The sequence below is a fragment of the Leucoraja erinacea genome, chromosome 14, assembly GCF_028641065.1.
Source record: "Leucoraja erinacea ecotype New England chromosome 14, Leri_hhj_1, whole genome shotgun sequence".
Classification (NCBI taxonomy): Eukaryota; Metazoa; Chordata; class Chondrichthyes; order Rajiformes; family Rajidae; genus Leucoraja; species Leucoraja erinaceus.
Window position 1 is genome coordinate 47,390,638 of NC_073390.1, and position 27,946 is coordinate 47,418,583.

The 27,946-nt window shown below is 40.1% G+C and overlaps 1 protein-coding gene across 2 annotated transcripts; it reads right to left on the reverse strand.

The window, feature by feature from the left end:
* nmd3 (NMD3 ribosome export adaptor) lies at window positions 1–27,835 on the reverse strand. Of its 2 annotated transcripts, XM_055646352.1 has the most exons (16): window positions 27,813–27,835; window positions 27,632–27,770; window positions 26,201–26,335; window positions 23,734–23,830; window positions 21,864–21,944; window positions 20,248–20,376; window positions 18,986–19,076; window positions 17,887–17,965; window positions 14,799–14,895; window positions 14,496–14,613; window positions 9,588–9,733; window positions 6,867–6,979; window positions 5,463–5,535; window positions 4,546–4,652; window positions 2,647–2,717; window positions 1–905 (listed from the first exon to the last, which is right to left on the reverse strand). In XM_055646352.1, exons 2-16 carry the CDS (start codon window positions 27,679–27,681, stop codon window positions 772–774), a joined length of 1,521 nt encoding a protein of 506 aa, XP_055502327.1. In that variant the 5' UTR covers window positions 27,682–27,770; window positions 27,813–27,835; the 3' UTR covers window positions 1–771. The 2 variants fall into 2 exon arrangements, with proteins under 2 accessions (XP_055502327.1, XP_055502326.1); XM_055646351.1 differs by lacking the exon at window positions 27,813–27,835 and having other exon boundaries at window positions 27,632–27,801.
* Window positions 27,836–27,946: the final 111 nt, after the last annotated feature.

Below are 27,946 nucleotides of genomic sequence, written 5' to 3' on the forward strand. Positions count from 1 at the left end.
TTGTGTAAGCAAGTCTATTTATTGTCAATAATGTCGTGACCAACCTTTTGTTTTCATATTAAAATAACTGATAAAACAGAATAGTCTCACTCGTTGTTTACAATTTTGGCAGATATTGATTTTTGCATTTCTTAAATTACAAAGACCCCACTTGAAAAATATATAACTATATCAGATTTGCTTTGCAATGTCCTCAGATTATAAAGGGCAAAATGAGAATACTTATTTGGAAAGCAAGCACAGGAAATGAAAAAATCTAATTCCTTAAGATAATTTTATTTAAGGATTTAATGGAACTATTTAGACATATTCAACTTCTCTATCTGTATTACTTTACTGTATATTAAGTAATATTGTACAGTTATCAATAATTTATTTTTCAGCTATCATATACTAGAATGTCAAATTCAACAAAATATTTGCAAGGAAATTAAAGCTTCAGTTGAACCTTAATTGAGAGTTCAAGAATTTTTATCTTTGTCAGCAGAAATAAATCTCTGCATACATAGAAAAACATCATACCTCACATCAGTTATCTATCATGCTCCCTAATTTGGAGAAGGGCAGATTAACTAAAAATAAGGTAATTTCCTCAAATGCTACAAATTCAAGGCTTGTATGTTAATATGAAAATATGAATTTCCTAAATGAACTGGCGAGACTAGTGTAAATGCAAAATATTTACACAGCCATTTCCAGTATCACAGCATGCAAGATTAGACAACAGTTTGGGTTTCTATCATCATTAAACAGTTTAATTCAAGGTTTTCTTCAGTCAATCATTTCTGCGCCTTCACCGCCCGTAGCATCAACAGAAATATGAAGGTCCTCCAACATCTCCGCTAGACTGATCCGGGGAGCACCATCATCATCAGTGTCACTTTCAACTGGAACTTTTGAAGAATCTGCGAGTAAAAGTTATCTGTGTTTACTATAACCACATTTATTACTATTGGATTTCAGTACTGTGAAGTTTCAAACAGAATACTCTGAATACGCAATAAATGCGATGTCAAATTTACAAGTAAAAACAAAATTACAGATACTTGAATTGAATTACAAAATCTATTATAAAGCTATTAGCAGAGGGTTACAAGGAAAAGTGATCTTGCCTTCATCTTTAGCAAACAAGTGAGGTATCAGAAGGACTGAAGGGCAACTGGTTTAGCATGTTCTTCCCATATTTAAGGGTCTTAAGGAAAAGGAAGGGAACTACAGGCCAGAGAGTCTTGCATCACTGATAGGTAAAACAGCGAGGTAAATATTTTTGGGAATGAGATTTGATCTTCTGGAAAGACAAGGACTTATTAGGGAGGGTTGGTGTGGCTTTATGCATGGCAAATCATTCCTCATAAATGCATGTTTATTGGGTTTAGCAAGAAAATTGATGAAGGCACAACTTTTGACAAGTTCCAACATGGTGGTGGTCCAGAAAGTTAAGGCACATGGTTCAAGGAATTTTCACCATATACTATCAATATCCTACACACTAGGGACAATTTAACCTACAAATGTGTGCGTCTTTGGAGTGTGGGAGGAAACCCGAGCACCAGGAGAAAACCCACGCGGGCACAGGGAGAACGTACAAATTCTGTACAGGAACAACCCCCCGTAGGCGGGATAGAACCTGGGTGTCTAGCACTGTAAGGCAGCAACTCTACCGCTGTGCCACTGTGCTGCCCTACTGATAGTTGGAAAGTTAGGCAGAAAGGTGGCAGATGGAATATAACACGCAAGTGCAAGTTCACAACTCCCTGCAAATGGCGACACAGGTGGATAAGACAGTGGCGGTGTTTACGTTGCTTGTCTTCACAGGCAGGGGCATTGAGCATAAGAAATGGGATATAACTTTGCAGTCGTACAAGATATTGGTCAGGCCTCAGTTGGAATAGTGTGTTCTGGTCACCGCACTATAGAGTCAAGCAGCACAGAAACAGGTCCCTCGAACCAACTTGTCCATGACAACCAAATTGCCCTGTCTATGCTAGTCCATTTATCTGCGGTTCGCCCATATCACTCTGGACATTTTCTAACTATGTACCTGTCTAAATGTTAAGTATTATTGTACCGGCCTCAACTGCTTTCTCTGATAGTTCGATCCATATACCCATGTAGGGTGGCATAGTGGCACAGCAGTAGAGCAGCGACAGAGACCCCGATTCGATCCTGACTACAGATGCTGTCTATACGGAGTTTTTACGTTCTCCCCGTGACGGCGTTGGTTCTCCCACCACCCCCAAGATCTTCGGTTTCCTCCCACACACCAAAGGCATTCAGATTTGTAGGTTAATTGCCTTGGTAGGAATGTAAATTGTCCCTAGTGTGTAGGAGTGTTAGCCTACAGGGATCGCTGGTCGTGCACCAAAGGGCCTGTTTCCACACTGTATCTCTAACCCAAACTGAACCCATTGTGTGGATAAAATTGCCCCTCGGGTTCCTATTAAATCTTTCCCCTCTCATTTTAAACCTATGCCCTCTAGTTAATTACCCAGCCCTAATACTCTTTTATAAATATATTTGTTTGCAAATTCTGGCATCATCTTTAGCCACAGTTTGAGGTATCAAAAAATAATTTCTCCCCCACAACAACATCAATGCTGTTGACTTCCATGTCACTACATGCAGTGATCTTAATGTCAATCTTACCCCGATAAATGTTGACATTTTTTCTAATGATATCATCATCTTCAAGGTCTTCAAGGAATTCTAAGTATTGCCTAGAATAAACAGAAATCTGTATTATTTCATATTTAGTGCCTCATCTCATAATAGCACACATTCCATTTTCATAGTTTTTTTATATGCAAGCACCTTTACAGAGACATTATTTTTGTTGAGGTTAAATATCTTGTTTAAAGAGCAAGTAGTATATTACTTCGAAGCCATACTGTATCAAGAGTAATCGCCACATTTTCAGTATACACAACATACGGCTATTTCTTAGCACTCTTCAATTAAAGAAATTAGCTTGAGCGTTTAGGCCAATTCCAGTTTGTGAAGATGGCTGAGCAAAGTTAAAAACTAATAAGTCCCAACGACAAACTTGCTAACAACTAGATAAGATAGCATATCATGACATCACCCTAATAATCAAAAGGTTATGTGCCCATCGGACCCTGGTAATTTCTGAAAATTCCAGAAATCTATTCATTTGGGACAATATCAACATAATGAAGACTACCTAATTTTGCTTAAAAACCTGTTGATTCCTGCTGCCTCTTCCCAGTCTACTTTAGACCATTTGGCTGCATCACAGGAACAAGATGCCATTCTGCTGAATGAGATCGCTTTGTGCTTCAATACTATTTCCTCATCTCTGCTCCATAAATGTTAACACCCACCAAATATTTATAATTGAGTTTCAAACATTTCAACAGCTGAGTGAGTTGTAAGCATTTTGGGAAGCAATTTCATTGAAGGCTTGATTCCAACATATTACACCTTCATATAGATTTTCCAAATCCGTTACTCAAAATAAGAGTTCAGTTAATGCAATGTGCAACTTCATTTTGAATTCCAATCCCTTTGACATGGAACCCATTATTATTGTAGGTTTTACATATTTGTCACATTTGTGCAGTATTTTTTAAATACCTTTAATTTTATACTAGTTTGTAGTTTCTCAACTTTAATTGATTTGTTTTTCCACTATATAAATGAACATTCCCCAATTTAGACTATACTGCCATTATTTAGCCTTCAATGGTTACATCTCTTTGCACTTTTCTGTACCTGTCCACAAAACATTCTTACCATTTAACTTTGTGTCAATTACAGTCTTGCATTCATAGCTAGGTACAAAATGCTGAAGTAACTCAGAGGTCCGGCAGCATCTCTGGAGAACATAGATAGGAGGCTTTAGGGGTCGGGACACTTCTTCAGATCCAAAGCGACCCAAAATGTCACCTATCCAAGTTCTGCAGAGATGCTGCCGGTTGTTACTCCAGCATTTTGCATTCGTAGCAATTCCTTTATCCAAATCATTAACATTTATGACAAAAATCTCAAATCCGCATCAGTTCCCTGCAGAACAGCCCTTAATCTGCCAATCAAAGAATCTTTCTTTCGTCTAACTTCTACCATCTCAATTCTAAACAGTCTCAAAATGTTAGCTCCAGTTACAAGCTTAATTTTGCAAAAAAAATTCATGTCCTGAATAAATACTTGCGTGATCCACATAGATCACTTTCAGGTACTCTTGCTTCAACCGTTCTTGTGCATTTTTGTAAAAAAATCTATGCCGACTCAAATCTACTAGTCCAAGTGCTGTTTTCTCCATTCCTTTCAATGAAGTCCGATAACTTTAATTATTAATCATTGGTCATTTAATTAATTAACATCATTGGTCATCTGATTCAATCCCTCATTCCCCTCTTAAATGTTGCAAATGACGTGTAATTTTCAATCCAAACTGTGCAATTTGTAAGCTAGAGAGCTGTGGAAAACTGAGACAAATACAATTACAATGCATATAATATTTACTCTGTTCATCCCATGCTGTAAATAGTTATAAATGAGACTTGAGGTTAAATAATGTAACTATACTTTTCATCTTCTGCTCCCGCGTCATTGAGGTCTTTATCCAGTTCTTTAAGCTTCCAGTTCCTACGATGCTGCCGTCTTGCTCGATCGTAGCTCTTTTTAATTAATACCTAGATGAAAAATACTTATTGGTAAATGAAAATAAATAATTGACATGTTGTTATATTTCCAATTTTATGCAGCTGAAATCAGTCCATCCAAGATCATCCTAAAGTACAATATTTTCCAATTGGTTCAAAGTTCTTATTAACTTTTTTTAAATTAATTTTGTGCACATAACAAACATTGTCATCTCACTTAGACCATCCACACGCAAAACCACTTCCAAAATGTTTTGCAAGACAGTGTACAATAATGGCAGCAAAGTGGGAAGGAGAAAGAAAAGTGACAAATAATGTGTTTAAGAGGTTTTAAAGAGATTGTTGAAAATTTACCAAGCAGCAAATTTTAAGCATGATCCCCAATCTATTCTGGTCATGAATAGAACCATTTTCTTTAAAATATTAAATATAAAAAAAATGGTGTTTTGATTATTGTCATAAGTAATAAAATTCACTGTTTAGAAGATAATTAAGATTAAATATATTAAGGATAAGGGATAGGTCATTTAGGACCGAGATGACTAAGAACTTCTTCACCCAGAGTTGTGAATCTGTGGAATTCACTGCCACAGAAGGCACTGGAGGCCAATTCACTGGATGAATTAAAGAGAGTTGGATGTAGTTCTGAGGGCTAACGGAATCAAACGATATGGGGAAAAAGCAGGAACAGGGTACCGATTCTGGATGATCAGCCATGATCATATTGTATGGCGGTGCTGGCTCAAAGTGCCGAATGTCCTACTCTTGCACCTACTTTCTATGTTTCTATGTTTAATTAACAAAATATTTCTATGCTTATTTCACAAGGATAATTCTTACCACATCAGGAACTCGTTGAGGATTCATTTTATTTACGTTTTCATCATTGAGATTTGAATTAACCAGATCAAACCTAAAGTAAAAAACAAAGCTGTTTACTTTAATTAATGTTTCATAGGCACACACCCAAACAAGTCCCTTCTTATTACAAGCACATTCTCATTAAGAGCACAATACCTAGGTATGTTGCAAAACCTACCTTAAGCGTCGCTGCAGATCTGTCCCAGCCCGTGTGTGTGATTATGGCGCCGTTTAGAGGGGGGGCGGGTTTAAAACGCCATTTTCCCTAGGCTGTTCAAATCGAGCTTGTTCAGCCTACCTCAGTTGCTGACGAAAAATCGCTTGAAGTTTCGCTCGCTGGAGCTATTTTTACATTTTACGGGTTTATTTAATTATTATAGTAAGTTAAAAATTAACCTCTAAACCCGCGACCGCCGACAACGGGTCGGATCTCATACAGGGGACAACGGAAGGTAGGTTGTTTATTTTTTTTTACATTAAAAAGCGCTTCTTAAGATCCCTTTATACAAAGTTTTATGTTGCGAATAGCTAATTTGGGGCCCCATTAAATCCCGCAGTATTTTTCTGGGCATTTGGGGGCACAAATCTACCGCAATGTGAACGTTCTAAACAGGATCTCACAGGATCTCACTCGAAAGCTGATTTAAATGGCCATTAATTTACAGCAATTGAACACTAAATTCCTTCCATTTGGCCTATAAATTAATGTAAATGAGATTTTAAAATCATGTTTTATTGTGAATTCTTCGTGAATATTATTTGGACACTTAGGCTATTTAAAAATGTTAATCATTTCTTAAGAAATGGATAGATGTTTAGATCTAGTAATTGAAGTTTGGAATTAGCTACAATTGGGTAACTAACTAATTATATGCTTTAATTTCAGGTCATCCAAGTAAGATTATTTTATATTTGTTTCAGAATACCTCAATCTATGATAACTGAAAATTTCTTTCAGTTCTCTTAATTTTTAAGAAAGTTATGGGATTTTGACTGTCCACGATCACAGCTTTTTTGTTATGTCCATAGAAAATCAATAGGGAACAAGATGCTAATTTCCGAGTATGAAAATGGCCATAACTTTTTAAATACTTGAGATATGAAAGTGAATTAGGTGTCAAATTAAACTTCTTTTTATGCTTTATCTGATGGGATAAATTGCAGACTTGATTTTTTAAATCTCAAAATGTTTTAACATTGCTTCAATACCATGCACAGCTTTTAGAAAATGAACATGAAATAATAGTGTATGAAAGAAAACAAAATTCTCAAGATTTAGTATATGCAGATGAAATGGGTTTCAAACTCGGCCATCCAAGGACTAGCCATATCTTAAGCGATGATGCTTCATAGTTCGTCAACTTTATAAAGGAAATTACTAACCCCAAGACCAGGTCACCATGATTAAGTAAATGACCTAAATGAGTACGACAATAGTATTGTTGATTGGTGTTCATTTCAGATGTTTTTTGTACCCAGACTTCAGCCAATGTATGCTAGAATAAAAATGTGAAAAAATATTAGAAATAAACTCACAATGTAGTAGCCTAATAAAAGATATACATTTTGACAAAACTATGTTTTGCAATTTTTCTTGACTACATAGAAGCGATTAAATATTACAATGAATTACATTATAGTGAAGCTGTCCTTTATAAATTAAGATACCCCAAATGTCCAGAAATAGACTTACAAATTGTACACATCTGCAAGTGTACAAGTTTATAAAGCTATCAATAAGTAGTTGACAGTAACCAAGTTGTTGAGCTGTTGAAACAAGTTATCAAAATGCCTATAACTCTTTAGTTTGGGATTCAACAAAAATGGTAGCTCATCAGAAAAGCAACTATATCAACTGAAAAGCAGCAAATAGTTGTGTCTATAGCCATCTCTTATTTACTTCTTGCGGAAACAGGATTTGACAAGGGTTGGGTACAAAAAAGTCTCAGTCTGAAGTTCCAACCTGAAACATCACCTATTATTTTTCTCTAGCGATGCTGCCGGACCCACTGAGTTACTCCAACATTGTGGGTCTATCTTTGCTGTTAACCAGCATCTGCAGTTCCTTCCTACACAACAGCTTTGGCTGACCAAGTTTATAAAAGGTAGAATATGCATTACATTACCAAAATTTGGGACGAAACTTATGAAAACGCATCTTTCTAATTTCAGATAAATCTCTTGTCACATATCTAAGAAACCAAAATCTAATTTGCTTCCAGTACATGGAATCCAAAATACCACACGGTTGTGGAATTTGTGAGTAGACTATCACAAGAACAGAACAGAGGCATTTCTTGTCTAGGAGTCAAATAAAGAAAATCAGTATAGGCATTTAGTTATGAGAAACAATGTTCCAGACATTCAGATTAAGTAAGGCAAAAAAAAGACAAAAATTAAAATGATCAATTAAAATCACACTTGGGAGTGCATTGGTCTGAACTATTAATTAATTTGTCCTTGAGCCAACGTTTTAATGAAGTTGACATTGAGTCTCTCCTCCATCTCCACCATTCCACAACCCGGGATTTTGTTAACCAGGCTATTAGATTGTACCTCATCCAAACACTTTCTCAAAAGTTACAGACAACATTCACCTATATATCGGCGAGACCAAGCGCAGGCTCTGCGATCGTTTCGCGGAACACCTCCGCTCAGTTCACCTAAACCTACCTGATCTCGCCGTTGCTAAACACTTTTATTCCCCCTACCATTCCCACACCGACCTATCTGGCCTGGGTCTCCTCCATTGTCAGAGGGAGGCTCAGTGTAAATTGGAGGAACAACACCTCATGTTTCACTTGGGTAGCTTACACCTCATTGGTATGAACATTGACTTTTCTAACTTTAAGTAACCCTTGCTTTCCTTCTTTCTCCCCATCCCTCCCCCTTCCCAGTTCTCTGACCAGTCTGACTGTCCCTCTGATTACATTATATCTGTTTGCTTTGTTACCACCTTCTCCGAGCCAACTATGGTGTATTCTACATTTTCCTAGATATGCATCTCATTTGCTCTCTTACACTTCCTTATCTCTGTAACACCCTCTCCCCGACGCTCATTCTGAAGAAGGGCCTCAACCCGAAAAGTCACCCATTCCTGCTTTCCAGAGATGTTGCCTGTCCCACTGAATTGCTCCAGCATTTTGTGTCTATCTATTGCCTGGTATTACCCATTTACAATGGTATTCAAGTTACTAGTAAAGTTCTATACTGTTTCTCGGACAAAGATGTCAAATTTGCCATTTTCTGATCCTCTGTTTCTGGGAAAGATTTAGGCTAGCCCTTATGCTATCTCCAGCCACAATTCCTTCAGCAACTTGGGATGCAAGGCATCCAACCCAGGCAAAATATTCATTCAGCAAAGCCAGTCTTCCCAACACATCTAACCATCACTTTCACCCCTCCACTGTCTCTACATCTGCTGATGCTTTGTTAGTATCCTGTCGCTATGTACAAAATGACAGTATTATGAAGTGCTCATTAAGCATTCAACCCTTGTCCTGCACAGAGTAAAGGGCCTGTCCCACTTAGGCGACTTTTTCAGCGAGTTACTGTCGTGGCGTGATGCCAAGGAACCGCCCCCCTACGACAACATCTACGACAGGCTGCCACCTCGTCGACGTCAAGCTATGTCAACCAACGTCCCAATTCATCGCGACACGCGAAGTCATCCCACGACAACATCCGCGACAGCCTACGACGATATGGACGACAACCTACGACAACCGGTCAACCTACGTCAGTACACAACAAGCTACGACCCTGACGCCATCATCGAGAGGTTTTAAACATTTCAAAACCAAGCGGCGACAAGAAAAATGCCACGATACTTGAGGCAACAGCTCAGGACAATACAGACATCACACGGCACGAACCATGTGGCGACGGCCTATTTTCCGGCTGTCGCCGAAAAAGTCACCTAAGTGGAACAGGCCCTTTTGTGTCCCTTAGCCCAGAGTCCACATCAACCATCATTCACCCACTTACATTAATCCCACCTACCAACGTGCATGTGTTTGGGACATGGGAGGAAACTAAAGAACCCAGAGGAAACATACATGGTCACAGGGTGAACATGCAAACTCCACACAACTGTCCACTTACCTTGGTGGATTTTGTGCCTGCACCAGGAACATTCTTGGTGTTTGCAATTGTATCAATGTTTATCACAATAAATTCCTCCAGCTGCCCAGGTTGAAACAGGCTGTAAAAAGGGTAGCGCCAATAGGTGGAACCATCAATTTCAGCAACTATAACATATGAAAAAGTAAATGAGTACATCTGTCGTGACATTCATCTCCTTACTGTGGAAAACAGCCATTTAAATGATAAGTGACGTTAAAAGCTACCACAAATAAATCCGGGCTCTAATGGAGTGCATAGTGAATGTGATCAAGTGATTAAAACTCAATGTGAGAGAGAAAGATGCTCGGTTAATACAACCTTATCCATCCACTATTTTCAATTTCTGCAGTTACTTTAATAGGAATCTATCCGATTACTGTGAAAGCATATCAGAATCAGGTCCAATCTGTGCCTTTTGCTAGTATTGCGTTCACTATTTGGCCGTTCTCCAATACATAGTTGTCCACACTATAAATGCAATGATATGCTTCACCGGTTGAAATTATTTTCTGGAAATAAGCAGTTCTTTTGCATGCAGTAAAAAACTGACATAGGTACGTTTCCAAGTTTCACCATCTGTACATGAAAGTCAAAATCTTGCTGGATTATAACCTTAAATTTGACTCTGCCCAAATCTTAGATGATAGATACCAACAGTGAACATTGGGGATACAGAATGGATCAAATTTAAAGTACCGTGACCTGTGAATTCTTAGGCCTGGTAAGTTGATTTTAATATCCAAACCTTTGTTAAACAGTAAAACTAGTAAGTGAGTCACACCACAATAAACGATTTTGGTATTCCGAAAAATGCAAGGAATCATGGGATTTGTCAAACGCTATAAATAAAAATAGAACAGTGCTATTGGGTCCGATTTTGTGTCTTTTTTCAAGTTTGTATTTGTCAGGGGTAGATACGAGTTGGAGACCGGGGGGGGGGGACGACGACTGGACCGGCTCTCGGCAGCTGCACGCACACAGAACCGCGCCTCATCCGCAGCCAGGATCGAACCCGCAAGCACTGCCGAACTGCCACCGGACCACCCCCCCCCCCAGTCCTGCCCCCCACACATTCGAGTGTCCCATCCCCGCCCAGAGGGCGGTCGGAGACGTCCAGACCGGCAGGATACTGGCCCCCCAGCCAGCGCGGAGAAGCACCAACTCCAGCCCAACCCCGCCCCAACTCCAGATGGGCCACTACAGCGACAAGTGCCAGTTTGCCCACGGCCTGGCCAAGCTACGCTCCTTCAGCCGCCACCCCAAGTACAAGCCGTACGTTGCACACCACTGGCTTCTGCCCCTACAGTACCCGCTGCCACATCATGCACAACCCCGAGGAGGAGCGAGGGCCCCAGCCTCGCCTGCGCCAGAGCACCAGCCTGGGCTCAGCCTCCTCTGGCCCGGTGCTCAACTGGGCCGTGCTGTGGGCGTCCTTCAGCCCCGACCTGGAGTTGGAGCTGGCCCAGGCTCTGGGCTTGGGGCTGGGCAAGGAGGTTGCTGCTGCCGCCACCAACACCAACACGATGGCCGGCAGGAGCAACGGCTCCAAATTGCCCGTCTTGAAGCAGGGCCGGCGGCTGCCCATCTTCAGCAGCATCTCAGTGTCGGACTGGGAGGGGGGTGGTGGTGGAGTGCTGCCGGCGGGACAGGCAGAGCCGAACTGGAGCCAGCAGCCCACGGCCGTCCCCGGACAGAGACGGGACACCAGGGAGGGGACAGGGGCGGCCCAGCAGCAACTCAACAGCACCAACAGCGATGGAGAGCCAGGCCCGACCCCGACCACGGACGAAACGCAAGCCTGCACACATTGCAGCACCACCATTGCCGAGACTGTTTATCGCGAGTGACATGAGCTGGGCATGCGCAGTCGGAATACTGAACTCGTTAATGGTAAAACATGGTCAACTCCATAAGCTGTCATTCAGTGACAATGTGTATCTGTAATACCAACATATCTGTATGCCAAGCAGTAAATGGTCATTTTGATTTTCTAAATCTGTCAAATGATGATAATGACGATGATACTTTATTGTTACAAGTTCCTATGTACCTAATACAGTGAAATTCTTTGTTTTGAAAACAATCCAGTAAATTCATACTACAGATAAGCACATTTACACTGGGTGAAACGTTTTTGGTCAGATTGACCAGAGAGCATCTTGGCGCTCTGCACATCCAATTATTTCCAATAATGCACATCATCTCAGATAGGACCAAACAACAGGCAGCCTTTGTTTCAAGCTTATGCAATATCTTAACAAAGCAAAAGCATCCATGTTACATCCATACACACTATCAAAAGCCAACCATTTTATTTAGTCAGGTGGAAAGGAAGAGGTGGAAACAAAGGAATTTAGGTGCTGGTTTAGAAAAAAAGATACTCTATGCTGGACTAACACAACGAATCAGGCGGCATCTCTGGAGAACATGGATGCATAACGTTTTGGGTCGGGAACTATCTTCAGACTCTGAATCTAAAGAAGGATTCCGATCCGAAACGTCACCTATCCATGTTCTCCAGATATGGTGCATGACCCACTGTGTTACTCCAGCTCTTTATGTTTTTTTCAGGTGGAAAATAATTCCGCTCAGACATCTTAGTGTCTCCTAACTTGAAGAGGAACAAGTTGTTTAGTCTTCCCACCATGACACAAGAAGCATGGCAGCTGTTAAGAACCAAATCATTTGTTACTTTATCATTTGCACACGGGGGGCAAAATATTAAAAGTATCCTGCTCTTGTCTCCTAACAAACATTACATTTTAACTGTACTTCCATGCATGGCCACAAGAAGACATTTAACAAGAAATATCAATCTGCAGATCTGAAAAATTCCAGATGTCATCAGTGATGTACAATAACTAAGACAGCCTCTGTGCAAAGAGTTAAAACTGAAAGACCGGCTTGACTTGTCAGTGTTGACTTTGAAGTAGCATTTTATTACTCTGTTTGTAATTATTTCCTTTCCATTAAAAAAAAAAAATTGGACGAGTGTGGGAAATCTCCCCACTTATGTTGTAACAATAAATTCGAGCTAGGTTAGTTTACAATAGCACGCTCCATACTAAGGGAGCTCCATCCACCCCACCCCCCTCTCTAGCTAAGCAAGTATGCAGGCAATCCCTGGTTTTCCTTCATCTTTTAAACTGCTCTTTTCTGTTTTTGTCACGCTTAACCACCCGCACTGTCCAGATCCTATTCTTATAATCATGAATGTTTGACCCATGTGGGTTCAATTATTCCCATTCTGATTGATTTATAAACTGCAGCTGATTTTATTTAAATATACAATGCAATGAGGATTCAACTAGTGCTTAATATCAGTTTGAGCTAAATACCAGACTTCCATCAAAGTTGTCAAGTCCGTTGTGATTAACCAGTATCAAATTCAGTTTTAGCATTACAATAAATTAATCATTTGCAGCCACCGGGTGGCACCATGTGGCAGCCTCGCCAACAGCCTGCCTTGTCCCTTTCTTCTTTTGTTGGTTTTAAATCTGCTTTATTTATATATTTTTGTGTATCTTTAGTTTTTGTATTATGTGTGGGGTGGGGGTGGAGTCGGGGTAAACTTTTTTGTCTCTTCCCTCGACGAAGATGCAACTTTTTCCGTATCGTATCTCCATCCACTCTGCATCCTAACATTGTGGAGCTGGAGGTCCCTTTGTTAGGGGTCGACTTCGGGAGTTCCAACCACAGGAACTTCGACCGCCCCGATCGCGGAAGCCTCAATCGCCCCGTTGTGGGGGCTTCAATCGCCCCGACCGTGGGAGAAAAGGTGGAAGAGGGTAAATGTTATTCGCCTTCCATCACAGTGGGAAAAGTGAGGTTGCCGAAAAACAAGATGGACGTGCTGCCTGCGCAGGTGAGGACTCGGAGGGGTTGTCATGAGCATGATGATCTTGGTGTTTGCGGTGACATCACGCCATGAGAACATCCTGGAGTGTGGTGCAAGTGTGGACGACTTGCTGACTGTTCGGGCGGACATGGACCAAGGAGAGAGTGACAGCAGTCTGGTCACATCACGGCGAAGGAGAGCGTGTGTGGCCCGGAGATTGAACTGATGGCTGTGGGTTTCTGCTTATGCGGTGTGCCCAAGGGGTTCTCACATGCATCTGTGGTGGCTGCTTATGTTTAATTTTTATGTAGTTTTGCATCTTGTTGCTTTTTTGGTATGACTATATGGTAAATCAAATTTCACTGTGCCTCGGTACACGTGACAATAAAGGACCATTGAATCCTTTGAGTGTCCATTCAAAGGATATTGTCAATGATTAATATACAGTAATGTTAAAATGTTAACGTAAATACAACCAATCTATCCTTCAGCTCAATCCCTGTTGGCGGTATATATTGATAAACACAATATTATTGCCCAATAACATACGTGCCAAAGCACTAGAAAAGGTACAGAGGAAATGTATCAAGATGGCATCTGGACTGGCGTATTTCATTAGGACAAAAGATTGGCTAGGCTGGAATATTTTCTTTAGCTGAGATGAGAGTTAATTGAGGAACACAAAATAATGAGAGGCTTGGATAAACTGATCAAGAAAACTACCTCCCTCAGTAGAGAGGTCATTAAATTGGAGGTGTAAATTTAACATACCTGTAATTGGACAAACAAGAATCACATAAGAGTTGAGGATTTTTTTTTCCCCAGCAAAAACACAAGGGGATCTAGATCTTGTGGGCAGCAGAAAAAACAGAAACTCCCATCACATTTATCTGATGCACTGCAAATCTCAAGGCTTTAGACCAAGGGTGATAAAGTGGGATTAGACTGGAGTTTTCTCTCAGCTGGATAGAAGTTTCCTTCTTGTGCCATAACCTTTATATAATTCAAGTACACTATAAATATGAGGCAAAAGTGGTGTAGAAACTTACTCTGTAAACTAGAAGGATCAATGAGGTGCATAGCACTAGTCACACGGATGCAAACACATATCTGACTCATGTTTCCAAGGCTCTGTGCGACACGTGGTGGCAAGCATACCAAATTATCCTGCAAAAGGAGGAAACAAAGTGGACTGAAGGCTTCAGCAAAGACTCTGCTGCAAAATATGCAACATTTACTTTGTTCTTTAAAGTTCAAATTTGAAATTGAGTTACTGGAAGTATCAGCAATCGATGCACAACCTGATGCAAATGACATTTGAAATATGCTTTTAGGCAGATATTATTTCCTACCTTGCAGACTGGGACAATTTCCACAGAGAAGGTACTTTTATAATTGTAGCTATTACTGTGGACATCGTGGGAGATAAGACGCTGAGATGCTTTATACCTTTGAAGACATAAAACATACATTTGTTTTGGAATATAAAAGAAAACCCCAATGTATTTTCAAGAAAATATGCGTTATATCCTCTCAAAAGAAGATGATCAGCGTACAAGGAGAGCTTAAAAATGATAAAACAGGTTTATTTTTACAACTCCCACATAGAAAAGAGTTAGTCATTAAGGAAGCGTTTACAAAGGATGCCCGAGGACAATTACTTTTCAATGGTTCAGTAGTGCTTTATTTGTCACCATATGTAACTACACAATAAACTTATTTTTGCATCTTATATATCTATGTTTTGGCGCCATTTCCAAAGTCCGGTCCACCCGCTCGCTCGATATACTGGAGCAGTTCCCGCAAACTGACGTCCCTCTCCTTGTCCGACCTTTGGACTTTACCATATTTAATTGAAGAGAACCTACATAATTATTTGACAAAAGCAAACCTATCTTAGTTGAATCTGCAAGTTTTTCAAACCACATGGAGATCAGTGCCATGTTTGGGAGAGCTGTCCCAAGGATTAATCACACAATAACTGGTATGTAATAATATGCTATGTCCCTGGGAGTCAGGAATAATGACTCCAGAACAAATGAACTCTCAAAATATCAGATATAACAACATGAACAAAATAACTTCCTGTCATTTACAACCTATTGTCTATCTTACAGCTGAAAAGGTAATCTACTGTTGAAAATCACTTGTAAGATACACCATGGGCAGTAAGAATCAATTATGGGTGGGGAGGATATTTAACATTCGTATTCAAGAATGGGTCTGTAGCACTGTTACAGATCAAGTAAATTTCTCTTGAAAGTTCCAGATGGGATCTGTGGCAACTGATGGAGATTAACACATACATTTGTTTTGGTTACATATTTTTATGTAAATGTATTTCCTAGAAAATATACTCACCCAGTACATTACACTACTATCTATCTATATCTATAAAACTCTGTGCCTGACGACTGGCTACCTTTCTGCCTTTTGATTCGTGCCCAATACTCGCAGATGTCCAATCGGAATGGCCGATGCTCGCAGATGTGAAAATCGGAATGGATCCTTTTACTTTCTTCCTTTGATTCACTGCCACGCCGAATCCAGACGCTCAATCTCCCACATCTTTTCCATTTCGATGGAGATTTCTCTTTTCTTTCTAAGTATCCGCTCCTCATTACATTTCGTCGCCTTTAAGTACACGTTTTTAATCAAATCCTTCTCTCCCCCCCCCCACTCACTCATTTTGTCGCCTCCTGCTGGCCAGCGACCATAACGGCTGCTGGCGCCCGCATTTCAACCTCAAGAGACGCCATTTAATTCGCCCTTTCAAGGACGGCTTCAGTTCGAGGACCACGTCTCCCGTGGGGGCTGCGGGTAGGGAACGGCTACGGGTAGGGAACGGCTGCGTTGGGAGAGCAGACCCAACGGGTCTGCCATTGGTCTAGTATCTCATAAAACTCATTCTTCATCCATATACCCATTTTAGATGCATATGTTCATGAGCATTCAGTGTACATGCTAATGCAGATATAAAGATTGTTTCACATTGAGAACATCCCCCTCTGCAGACCAGTGTGCTAAAAGGGATAGATTCAAAATTGCATATCCGCAAGTTCCTGTGATCCCTCAGCTATTGGACTGTAGTCCACTACAATCTGTAACCTCAAATCCCTAACAATTAATATCTTGTCAGGATAGTCAGTATAATGACCACCTTGCCACGCATAGTTACAAATTGGGTGTCAACTTGGTGAACCACAACAGGAATGCCAAACAGAATCAGCACGTTATAAATAGAAATAACCAGTGCACCAACTAACATATCAAAGCTTTACAGTCTTGCCGAATTCAGCTGTGAATGGCGATGCACTATTAAGGAACTAATGGAAGGAAGGAGCTCCACGAGAATCTTATCAATGATCAGAGCCAAATGCAAGATAAAAGCCATCAAGTCAGAATTCCCAGAATGATTCACCTGAAATTGCCAATGACACTAAAGCTAGTGCACTTCATAAACAGCAGGAAATAACAGAATGAACCATACACCTTAAAGATTCCATGGCCCTGCCAATGTCCCAGATGGATTGAGGATGTGTGATCTTGGATCAGTCGAGTTTCTAGCCAAGTTGTTCAGGTACAGTAACAGCAATGGCACCAATTCATCAAATGTATACACTGGATCATCAACAAATGAATCGTCAAGATGACTTAACTGTAACATGATCATTAATGGGCAGCGTTGGTTATAGGTCAATGAACCTCTCTCTATCGTTTGCTCAGAAGTGGAGATCAGATGACTACAACTTCATTCACAAGACTGGACAGAACTCAGGCTAGGGCTGAAAAGTAGCAAATAACACATCAGTGCCCGACAATACCATTTCCAAGGGAGTAACTAACCATAGCCCCTAGACATTCAACAAGATTGCAATCTTCAAGTACCTGCCCACCAACCCTTGGTGACCACCTCTCACCAAAAACTTTAGAGCTGCCACGCCAGTACAGTAGATATACTCAGTATGTCATCTGTATGGGATTTGAAGTTGCAGATTGCAGTGGAATATAGTCCTATAGCGGAGAGGTCACAGGAGCTCATAGATATGCAGTTTTGAATCTACCCCATTTTGCACAGTGGTATCCTAGAAAGCTGCAGAGAGCATTCGTATTTATCCCTCAGAAAAAATCTTGCATCTTTTGGATTAATTCTAACCAATCAATTAACAAGATTCTTCTTTCTAAGCCTTCTCCAGATTCTTTCTGCCCTTTAATCAAGAAATCTGAAGCAAGATAGGAGTGTGACACAAAGTACATGACATTATGGTTTTATATCTGAAGGACCATTTTTGAATATCATCAATTTTTCCACATCATTGAAGTTATCTCACATTTTCCCTTGTCTTGTTCCATACCATAATTAAATTTGACATTTGATACCTGTACCACATTTAACGCTCTGAAATTGCTCAATTTTGCATGCAACATTTTAATACCTACTTGCAAGGAACTGTACACTGTAGAAAGTCCACCATCTTCTGGGAATGTTGTTTGGAACCATAATAGAAATCAAGACCATCTAAAAACAAAACTCTTGTCAGCGCTGATTATACCGGTTATTTCAAATCATTCAAGTATACAATCAAGAAACAGTTAATATGTGAAAATGTTTTTTAAAGTCATTGTGTGTTGAATGAAAGGACATCAAACCAAAATATTTAATTTACTGCATTCTCCATAAGTTGCCCATATGTCTAGTATTTACTGTGTGTGTTTCATAGTTCCAGGGTTAGCAGTATTTTGATGGAGTGTCAAAAGAACTGGACATAGGTGAACGCAAATAAGACACGTTTAAATCCTGCATTGTTATCCAAACCTATGTATTCGGCATTTGTGGACAGGGAAACTGTTAATTTTTCAAGATAATGTCCAGTCTTCTGACGTTATTGACCTAAAAAAATAACAAATTTTCTTTCTACAGATGTTGTCTGATATGTTGAGTTTTTCCAGCATATTCTGTTATTTCAGATTTCCACATTTTACTTTAAAGAAACATTTTCCCCTAAACCCAGAGAAATATTGAATTTTTTTAATGATTTTGATTTCTCCGTTAATTTTAATCTCTGTTTCTCAAACGTCATTATTTTTTACACTAATATAATGCAATTATTACATCAGTATTTAGTATTTTATTTCAAATTTACCCATTTCTGTCAATTTAATCTTTCACCTTTTGAAATTTTTTTTTTTTTTTTTAAACATATCACTGGCTGCTTTTCCTATATTCTACCAATACCAATGAGAATTTAAAACCTCCCTTACAAGTTGTTTGTAGAGACAAAACGCAATGCCCTAGGGTCACTTTCCATGAGAATCAGAGGGAACAAAAGAGTCCTAATCATAAACTTTCTACAGCCATAAGCGTACACATAGGACTCTGCTCTTATATCTTCCATGGTCAAATAACCAGGAAACTGTAATTCCACAATTTTCATTTAAGTAATTTGATCAAGGACTACATCTACAGAGGACGAAAAGTTAAGGGAGCACTCTACGATATTTGTAGGTACTAAAGATTATTTCATAAACATTCACTTACCATGGATTTCCTTAACACGAAGTGTGTTTTGATGTAGCTTATGTTTCAGGATTAATTGTTCCAAGTAATAAAAAGTTTTCTTGTGTGTGGTCTAGGAATTGCAAACAGAGAAAGGAAAAAATATTTTCATATTGATTTTATGTAAAGCAATCAAAAATATATATAATTCCGTTTTTTCATTGCATGATTTAACAAATTACTTTTTTATTGAATGAAAGTCAGTTTCACTGAAAAAATGTTAGAAATAAAATGTATACTTTATCAAGTTATAACAAAAGACAATTGTCAATTATTACATTTGTACATGCTTATTGTGCTCATAGTTAAGTATCTTCTAGTACATATTTTTGTATATACATGTACATTTATAGAATTTTACAAACTTAAGTGAATGTTTATATGTAGAGATGTAAATACATCACATCACCACCAGGCTTCTCACTTTCCACAAGAAAAAGAGGCACAGCTGGTAGAACTGCTGACTTTTAACACAGGGTGGTGGGCGATTGGAACAAGCTGCCAGGTAGTTGAGGCTGGGACTATCCCATTTTTTAAGAAACAGTTAGACAGGTACATGTATAGGACAGGTTTGGAGGGTTATGGACCAAGCGCAGGCAAGTGGGGCTGGATGGCTGGGACATTGTTGGCTGATGTGGGCGAGTTGGGCCGAAGGGCCTGTTTCCACAGGATTCATAGTGCCTGGTCAATCCTGACCTTTGATGCTGTTAATGCGAAGTTTACGCATTTCCCCCTGTGACCTCTGGGAGCACACCAGGTGCTCCGTCCAGGTTCCTCCCACATCCCAAAGATGTCTAGGTCTGTAGGTTAATTGGTTCTAGTGTGTTGGGAGTAGAATGAGAAAGAGGGAGTATGAGAGGAAACTGGAGCATCCGGAGAATACCCGCACGGTCACAGGGAGAACGTACAAACATTGTACAGGTGGTACCCATAGTCGGGATCAAACCTAGGTCTCTAGCCTGTAAAGCAGCAGCTCTATCCCTACGCCACTGTGCCACTCCATCTGCTTCAGATCTGCCAACAATCAGCAAAATAACCTTGCACATAAAATCTTGTATGTAAGTTATAACTCAAAGTTAATTCTGAGTTATAACATATTTTACAGTTGTTGCAGTAAATAATGTGTATTTAATGGATGCTCATTACATATACATCAACACCTTTTAAAACATTGAAGTGCTATTAATCACACTGTAATACGAATTCATGTTACTTTTGTACAATTAAAACAGCAGTTTACTCACCTTCTGTCGGACCTGCACCACTGCTTTCCAATAGTCTTTAGCTTCAACGCGGTGGCAATCATCACACATCTGTGACAAGATGACAAAATCTACCACAAACACCTGCTGCAATATTGTTCCGCTCATTACCTGCACACAAGACTTGCTGTTAGAAAATTCAAACTATGTTGAGTATTATATACGGTAGAATGACAACTATAAATGATTTAAGTGGGACACAAGGTCAGACCTCAGTCAAAGGTTCAAGACATTCAGGAAATAAAGGCATTCAGCCAGGTCAGTAACCTTATAAGCTGTGCACCATGCATGTACCATCTGACCGGGTAAAGTAAATTAAGAAAAAAGTGAAGTTCTCATGAGATATGAAAAACTGAGAATCGTATCTACAGAGCCTATTAATAAACAATCATTCGATATGAGTGCAATTGCACCCTAGACAGTTCAAATTTGGCCAGCATAGTAGGTATGTTACAAAACCTACCTGAATCGTCATTGGGAATCTGCCCTCAGCCATGTCGGCGATTTTGGCGCTGTTTGGAGGGGGCGGGTTTAAAACGCGATTTTTACTAGGCTGTACTAATCGCACATGTTCAGCCTAGTAAATCATTAACGAAAAATCGCTGCAAGACCCGGTCGCAAAAGGTATTATTAGTTTTATAGGCCTCGATAATATAGTTATAATAGTTTTAAAATTACTCTCTGATTTCGCAACCTCTCGCAGCCCCAGGGTTTTATAAAGCAAACAATTAAAGGTATGTACCTTATTTTTACATTAAATGGGGCATATATATAACCCTGAATATCAAGTTATCTATAACGAATAGTTCATTTTGGGCTTTTTATATCCCGCAGTATTTTTCTCGGCATTTGAGGGCACTAATCCAGCGCTATGTCAACGTTCTAAACCAGCGTGTTCCACATGAACCCACTAGAAAGCCGATTTAAATGGGCATTTATTTACAGCAATTGAACACTAAATTCCTTCCATTTGGCCTATAAATTAATGTAAATTAGATATAAAAATCATGTTATATTGTGAATTATTTGTGAATAATCTTTGGACACTTAGGCTATTTAAAAATGTTAATCTTTCCTTAAGAAATGGGCGTTTGACTATCCAAGATCACAGCTTTTTTGTAATGTCCATTGAAAATCAATAGGGAACAAGATGCTAATTTCCGAGTATGAAAATGGTCATAACTTTTTTAATACTTGAGATATGAAAGTGAATTTGGTGTCAAATTAAACTTATTGTTATGCTTTATCTGATGGGATAAATTGCAGACTTGATTTTTTAAATCTCAAAATTTTGTAACATTGCTAAGCATAGGCTAAGAATAATCGCACGGAGATTCCTTGCTCCAATACGTATGGAAGCAGTATGGAACCAATCATCAAATCTCAGCTTTGTAGATCAGTCAAAGAATTCAAACATTTTAAAATGAAATTTTTAACCACTTTTCAAATTTCTATTCAAGATCCATCATGATATTTAACATCAGTGAAAATGTTACTTCATGAAGAAATTGTAATTTAATCAAAAGACCAGATTTCTCAGTTCCTCAAACAATGATGTGAAGTGGATTGAAATTACTTAAAAATAACTTGCTTCTCACCTCCTTTTGAATGGTAAGCTTGACCTTTAACCTCTTGGAATGAGGCTCTGTCCAAATAAAGCCTGCATCTATCAGTCGCACCTGAATAATGGAAACAGTGTTGCTGTTGATAATGATAACACCTCAATGGTCAGTTTTGCCCACGGATGGATTTTCTATACAGAAGCACGTCCAAATATACAGCACCTAACTGAGGATAGCACAACAATTCTAAAATGAAGACCTTAATCATTTCATTCATTGCAGTATATTGCAATGTCAAAATACAAATATTATTCCCTCTGGCAATTTTCTCTCGTGTTCAAAAGTAGTCAATTTGACCGTTGTATGCAAACATAAACCCTGCTAAATATTGTCCCATCCATCAAAATATAATCGAACATTATTTACATGAGCATTTATAGGAACCAATGTGGGAAGCGTTACATTTGTCACAGAAAGACCACGAGCACCAAACCCGACTGATTTCTCTTTGCTAAGTTCTTAGAAATGCCCAAAGGAGCTTTAACAAATTTGTTGCATTCATTGTCACTCCAATGATGATCAAACAGGAAGAAAACACAAATCAAATGGAAGGCTTGTTCAGTACACACATCAACTAATCAGGCACTAAAAATTGCTGTAATGTTAATTGCTACGATTAATTTTAAATGACATTTGAGATTTTTTTAATGCATATTACATACTAATGCCTTGGTCAAAATAATTTGGATTATTTTTATTATAAAATAGAGAAATGCAAAAAAAAAAAAAAAAAAAATCTAATTTTCAAACAAATAGATTTAAGGATTTTTAAGAAGTAGTATCAGGTGTTAGCAGCCCTCCGAGTTGAAAATGCTTTATGACTAAAAGGCAATCTGCTGAAGCATCTTCAACTTGAAAATTGACTCGGTTTCTCTTTGCACAGAAGCTGACTGACCTTTTGGGTGGTTTTACAAAATATAACACATGGGTTAAATTGACAGCAATACAATTTTAAGTACAGCTGACAACAGAATTGCCCAAAATTAGTCTTGTGGTGAACTGCCAGCATCTGTCACTTCCCCGAAAACAACTCGACAATTCCTAATCCAAGGAAGAGTACTGCAATCAGGCATTGCTGAAGAAAACAGCAAGGCCGGAAAGCATTCATGTTCTGACTCTATAACCTTTAATTACTGGGGCGCCGCATTGAAGGAAGCCTCTGCCTAGTCTGTCCGTTCTTTTCCTATCTTTTAAAAAAAATTTAGTTTGTCTTAAAAGTGTGTTTTGGAGTTTCTTTAGTTTTTTGGAGGGGGGGGGGGGGGGGGTGGGGTAAGGGGGGAAACCGCTTCCCAGTCGCTTCCTGGCGGGGACGCGACTATTCTCCGAGTAGCGTTCTCGCGGCCTACCATCTGGATTGGAACGGCATCTTTTACATCAGTCTCGTCTATGAGGTTTTTGATAGGAACAAATCTGCCAGCTGTCAGTAGTTCAGTGGTCAACCTGAATATCTTATTTTGAACCAAGCCATAGAAAAACTGGAAAATTGACAACTTTACAGAGTCACTATACATAAAGTGATTTGTACGAATGAAATGCAGATGCTGATTTACACCTTCTTCATAAAGTGATGTCACACTGAAGAGCTTGTGAGTACACTTAAATATTGATAAATCAATTTTGTAAACCAACACATCAACAAGTAAATATTGACATTTTCTAGTTCTGTATTGCAAAATATACGATCAGAAGTCATTTGGAATTAATAACGAGATCTTTCAAACAGATAAGAAATTATTACAGCTTAATCTACGAAACACATATTCTTTGACTGCAATTAAATAATGGTTCTTAAAAATAGAACCAGAGATAAAATAGCAAATTTTGCCAGATTACCCAATCTACTAACTTTGCTTAATGGAGACTTCAATTTTTTAAGACACAATGTTAAAAGTTCTCTTGATTCCAATGCACATTGCATCCAGGTACTAGGGGGTTGAAGATATCTGTGGAGGTAAAACAAAAGTTAGCATCCAAGTTAATTCATCTAAGCAAGCATGATGAATTTCAGCAACCAGGCTTAATTTGGATATGCAACAAGGCAAAATATTTCATCGTACATCAATTGCAGCTAATTTAAAAGAAACACAATACTAGGTCGAAGTTACACGTCCAAAAATTAAAACCAAGCTCAGTTTTTTTGCTAAAATGCATCCATCATAATTATTTTGCTTATTTAACTACAAACACATAACACAGAGAGAATGCCGTTTACACAGTTTTAATTTTCATTGGTATAACTACTAACATGGTTCCACTAAATCATAGATGCCATTGTATGAATAAAAAGAGGGGAGGGAGGTTGGGGTGAGGCGGGAAAAAATTGTTGATCTCCTCAAAACCCAGAATCTATCACATAAATCCTAAATAAAACTAATAATTTGGCTTCTGCTTCATGGAAGAAGCAATTGTAGATTGCAATGAATGAAAACAAATCTCCTGAAAATGCAAATATTTACAAATATATTAATAACATTTATCCAAGGTATGAAAATGAAGTATGTTTTAATCTGTCATTAATACTTTTGAATAAGTGAAATCATGCAATGGTTTACATTTGGCCCTTTATATCAAATGAGCCATTTTTGTAGAAATTGATTTGAAGTCTTTGACAAGAACTCTCTGCCACAGAGGGTAGTTGAGGCCAGTTCATTGGCTATATTTAAGAGGGAGTTAGATGTGGCCCTTGTGGCTAAGGGGATCAGGGGGTATGGAGAGAAAGGCAGGTACGGGATACTGAGTTGGATGATCAGCCATGATCATATTAAATGGCGGTGCAGGCTCGAAGGGCCGAATGGCCTACTCCTGCACCTAATTTCTATGTTTCTATGTTTCTATAACATTTAAGAACTTTGAAAAAGCCAAATATGTCAAACCATTTCAAACTAATCTTCACAAAATAATCTTACTAACCCGCTGAAAGTCTAAATAAGCAGATTATGGTAGGCGGCGCGACTCTCGTCAGCAGCGGCCTCTGCAGCCCGTCTGCGTTTTTATTATTTTTGTTTTTTGTTTTTATGTCGTTTTTTGTTATAGTAGTTTGTTGGGGGTGTGGGGGGGGGGGGGGGGGGGGGGGGGGGGGGGGGGGGGGGAGGGGGGGGGGGCAACTTTTAAATCTCTCCCTGCACGGGAGACCGGACCTTTTCTTTGTCGGGTCTCCGTTGTCGTTGGGGCTGCAACGTGGAGTGGCCTCCAACAGGAAGACCGGGGGCTCTGGTGCCGACTACTCACCTCACCGTCGCGGAGCTGGCCGAGTCCAGAGCGGGTGGAGCGGTGGTGGAGCGCTGCTGCGGCCCGACCTCCGGAGATTCGGAGGCTGCAACTGCGGGTCTGGCGGACGGCGGCACCGGGAGCCCGCGGGTCCCTGGAGGGAGACCGCTTTTCAGGGCTCCCGCAACGGCGACTTCTCCCGCCCGAGTTGCGGGGTCGAAGAGCTCCTGGAGCGGGGCCTTACATCACCGCCCCGCGCGGCTTGGAATGGCCGCGGGACTCTGTGCGAGCGCACGCCGGGGGCTCTAACATCAAGACCCGGTGTGCGACCTTGCATCACCCGGCGTGGCTTTAATGGCCGCGGGACAATTGCCATCGCCAGCCAGGGGCTTTGACTTTGATTCTGACATCGGGGGGTGGGGGGGGGGGGGGGGGGGGGGGGGGGGGGGGTGCAGTAGTGGAGAGATAAGTTTTTTTGGCCTTCCATCACAGCAATGTGATGGATGTGTATGTAAATTATGTTGTGTCTTGGGTCTATTTGTTTGTAATGTATGGCTGCAGAAACGTCATTTCGTTTGGACCTCAAGGGGTCCAAATGACAAATAAATTGTATCTTGTATCTTGTATGAATCTGAAGTTTTCATGCTCAATGTGATAAAATTACATTGGTATATTTTTAAATTCAAGATATTCAGTTGGCTTGAATTAGCATTTAAAAATAATAATTTTGAAATACTTATTGACACGATGTTTAACTATCAACACTCCATAAAATGGGGTGGGGGGGTGGTCAGATTTATGAGGTGTTTATCCTAACTGTATAATACTGTATTATCCTAACTGTATAATATAATACGAGCCATTGTATAATAACCAAAATATTCCGATCAATGCTGAAAATAACATTTAAAAAAAATTAGGACTATAAATTCAAACCAAGCCTCCTCTATGGATAAAACGTGGCAGTCAAGTAATTCTTGGGCCTGCGCCAATTTAAGGAAGCCACAATTTCTTTGATGGACAATATTATTCAAATGTGTGCTTTCTCCTGTCCTCATATATACATACTTATATAAACCAAAACAGTTAAAATCTGCAATTATTACCTTTCACATTGCTTGCAAAAATGTACATTAACTTGTTTAGGGATTCCTTCTGTGATATCAACTTGGATCCGCAAGCAGGCAACACACATATTTGCAGGATTTGGAGATATGGGAATACCGCACTGGCAACATAGGCTAAGAATCAATGAAAAACAAATTAATTTGAATGTATCTAAGGGTTTTTACTGACATTAAGTAGCAATATATACCTTTCTATGTTCTGCAAAGAGAATTGGCAAGACTGAATCTTTCGAACTTTACCAACTCGGTGAAACCCCTTTTTTAATTTTTAACTATAAATGCTTACAATATGAAAGACAGAACAATACAATGTTTCAGGTGACTTCAGGAAACATTACTAGAATAACTAATTCAATGCTTATATAACAATATAACCATTTAACAATTACAGCACGGAAACAGGCCATCTCGACCCTTCTAGTCTGTACCGAACACGTATTTTCCCCTAGTCCCATACACCTGCTTAATTTACAAATAAGTTGTCAGGAATTTCTTAATAACCATAACATCAATTAATTTATTTATTCAGGGATGGCAGAGGTTGGAGACAAGAATTATTATTTAAGAATAATTTAGGAGAGCACCTGAAACACCATGGTATAGAAGGCTAAGGGCAGAACACTATAAAGTGGGATTAGCGAAGACTATAATAATGCATTATAAAGCTGGAAACACTCAGCAAGACAGGCAGCATCTCGGGAAAGAGAAGACAATGGAGAATGTAGATGCTGAAATCTGCAACAGAACTCTTCCAGCAATCTGTTAGACACATAGAAAATAGGTTCAGGAGAAGGCCATTCGGCCCTTCGAGCCTGCACCGCCATTCAATATGATCATGGCTGATCATCCAACTCAGATGGATGCCTACTGTTGCTCTGTGAAAAGAGAAGCAGTAAAGGCATCAGGTCAGATATTCTAGAAACGCAAGACTGCCGTTGCTGAAATATTGAGAGCAGAAAGGAACTCAGCAGAAACATGACGTAAAATTGCAGCCAACTCTCACAAAGTCAGGCAGCATCAGTGGAAAGAGAAAGTCGGGACATCTGACACAGAGTTTAAGAGGGAACTGCAGATGCTGGAGAATCGAAGGTTACACAAAAAAGCTGGAGAAACTCAGCGGGTGCAGCAGCATCTATGGAGCGAAGGAAATAGGCAACGTTTCGGGGTCTGAAGAAGGGTTTCGGCCCGAAACGTTGCCTATTTCCTTCGCTCCATAGATGCTGCTGCACCCGCTGAGTTTCTCCAGCTTTTTTGTGTAACATCTGACACAGATGCTGCCTAACCTGCTGTGTGTCCGCAACACTTTCAGGCCTAGTTTTTTGTTTCTAGTATTACAGATTTGCAGCTTTGGGGAGGGGGGTGGGGGTGGTCAACGGGACTAGACGGCAGGCGAGCGGCAGCGGCACTTACATGTGGCTCTGGGTGTCGGCGGCGGCGGCGGGCAGCTGCATGTACTCCATGCCTGGTCAGTCCGGTCGCACCGTCTCCTCGCCACCTGACTGCTGGGAGAGTGGGAGACCAGACGGAGAAGCGCGGCCTCGGCCCCTCACTCCCTCACTGCCCCGTCACTCGCTCTGTTCCCCGGCCCCTCCTCCCCTCACTGCCCGGTCACTCGCTCTGTTCCCCGGCCCCCCCTCCCCCCACTCCCCCTCACTCCACTCCCTCTCCTCCACAATGGCCGCCGCTGCGCGACAACGTGCGCTCCCCCCCCGCGCAGGACCCCGC

Coding starts and splice junctions, on each gene's coding strand:
- nmd3 (XM_055646352.1), bottom strand. CDS start 27,681: ATGGAGTACATGCAGCTGCCCGCCGCCGCCGCCGACACCCAGAGCCAC. Junction 23,831..26,200: donor TTTTGCAAGCAATGTGAAAG/GTAATAATTGCA, acceptor TTACCTCCACAG/ATATCTTCAACCCCCTAGTA. Junction 6,980..9,587: donor CAGGCACAAAATCCACCAAG/GTAAGTGGACAG, acceptor TTTTTATTCTAG/CATACATTGGCTGAAGTCTG.